This window comes from Atta cephalotes (assembly GCF_000143395.1).
Source record: "Atta cephalotes unplaced genomic scaffold scaffold00014, whole genome shotgun sequence".
NCBI classification, from domain to species: domain Eukaryota; kingdom Metazoa; phylum Arthropoda; class Insecta; order Hymenoptera; family Formicidae; genus Atta; species Atta cephalotes.
In genome coordinates this window covers 310,227-312,442 of record NW_012130078.1, presented here as the reverse complement: position 1 = coordinate 312,442, position 2,216 = coordinate 310,227, and the positions used below count along the sequence as shown (strand labels likewise).

The 2,216-nt window shown below is 24.4% G+C and overlaps 1 protein-coding gene across 1 annotated transcript in view; it reads left to right on the top strand.

The window, feature by feature from the left end:
• LOC105617735 (charged multivesicular body protein 4c) overlaps window positions 1-2,216 on the top strand; it is a 7,008-nt gene continuing 4,792 nt past the window's right edge. The window contains exon 1 of the mRNA XM_012199288.1: window positions 1-181. Within this exon, the coding sequence (XP_012054678.1) occupies window positions 1-181 (181 nt within the window). The remainder of the gene's footprint in view (window positions 182-2,216) is intronic.

The following is a 2,216-nucleotide window of genomic DNA, read 5'->3' as shown; positions in this document are numbered from 1 at the left end:
ATGAGTTTCTTCAGCAAAGTGTTTGGTGGGAAGAAGGAGCCAACTGCTCCTTCAACAGCCGAAGCAATTCAGAAGTTACGTGAAACAGAGGATATGTTGATAAAGAAACAGGAGTTCTTGGAGAGCAAAATTGACAATGAAATATTAATAGCGAAGAAAAATGCGTCGAAGAACAAGCGAGGTATAACTCGCAGACTTTCCCCTTTTGTATTTCGTGTTCACTAATTTTATAATTGTATTTGACTTTTACAGTTCAACTGTTAGTTCGATTGGAATTATCTCTTTTATTTGCAGTCTATGGCTAGTATTACATTTGTTGTATGACGAAGCATTTCAAATCTATTGATTGGCTGCAAAAAAGAGGAGTTGTCGAATGTCTCTATCCTGTAGTCAGTCAATCATTTTAAAATGTTGTATGACAAATATAATAGTACTCATCATGTTGAATTGTTATTGTGTGTTTTGTATTTACAAGAAGATTAAATTAACAACGAAATTTCGAAATGCAATTTGTTGCAAAAAATTATTTAAAAAATCCTAAATTCTGGCTTCAAATACTTTTCTTTTTCAAAAATGAACAAATATAAATGTTTTAAAATTATTGAATCGATTAATTACTTGGTAAGTGACAGATTTCAAGAGAAGGAAGAAAAAAATATTATGTATTATAATGTTCCAAAACAATTGGATTTTTTCCAATATATAAGCAATGTAAGTACAGTTTGGATTAATTTTACTATTATTTTGACAGTGCAGCAAATAGTAGCATTAGATGCATTTTGTTTCATGCATGTGATGTGGGTAATGTATCATTTTATCTTTTTCTTTACATATTCAGTGCATAACAATGATAAAATGATATATTGTGTGCATCATATATGAAATGGAACACATCTATTGACACTTACATATAACTAGTTTACATTAATTTGAACTGTATTTATATCTTCAAAGTTTTAGAAGTGATTTAATAAATATAAACAGTATATAAGTAAGAGGAGTATACAGCCACGATATAAGGTATTTTTAGCAAATGTCATATATTTCAAATATTTATGTTAATCATAAAATTCATAAATGTTTCAGCTACCATCTTTAGTATGTCAGTAAAATTATACAATTAAAAGAATAAAAAGAATACGAATATAATTTTTTAAAAACATTGTCATAGAATTTAAGTTGTAATGAAAAAATTCGTTGTCATATGAATTCGCGAAGAATCAGATTATAAAATATTAATTGGTTATAATTTAAGAACTTTAATGATCTTAATAAATTATTAATGATACTTTGATCTTTATTATATATTTACACATTTCATGATCATAGTTTATGAATTTTATATGATTGACATAAATATTTGAAATATATGACATTCACTAAAAACATCTTGCATTGTGGCTGGATGCTCTTGTATTTACATCATCAAAAAAAAGTCAATTAGATTGAAATCATTTATGAGATGATTTAATTTTTTTGCTGTAATTTCCCTGTAATTTATTATACTATCAAACATGCCAAAATGATTACTTAATTCAATGATATTAAAATATTCATACATATTAATTTTTCAAAAAAAAAATCAATCTAAAGGCTTTGAAATTCTTAATATGAATATATAAAATCATTTTTTGCAGCAAATCGCATTTTACTTTTAGAAATTTTTCTTTGATAATATTTATATTTAATATCGTTTTAGATATAATTTAACCCTTGTTACTTATGAAAAACTATAATATATATGAAGATAAATCAATGATTATTCTAAATGTATTTATAAACTTTATTAAAACATTAAGAGATTACATTTATATTATTTTTTAATATATTCTCTTGCTTGTTAATATGCATCAATATTTCATAAGTTTATTTATACTATCAGAAAAAATATTTTTTCATTGATGAGGATGTTGGCATGGAATGTGGGAAATCTGAATTTGAATCCTCGTTAAGGTAATATTTTTGGCAATAAATTAAATTATTTATATAAATTAAATGATTCTTAAGTGATTATATTAGCATCAAATTATTAATGGCCTTCTAAGATGCTTGTTAGCATCAAAATTATTGAATTGCTTATCAATTTAATATGTGGTATTTTACTGTGCTACTTTAGTTCTGTTCTTTGATTTTATTTCAAGAATAAAAAAAGATTTTGGTGCGTAATTTGCAAAATTGAATATATATATATATATATATATATATATATATATATA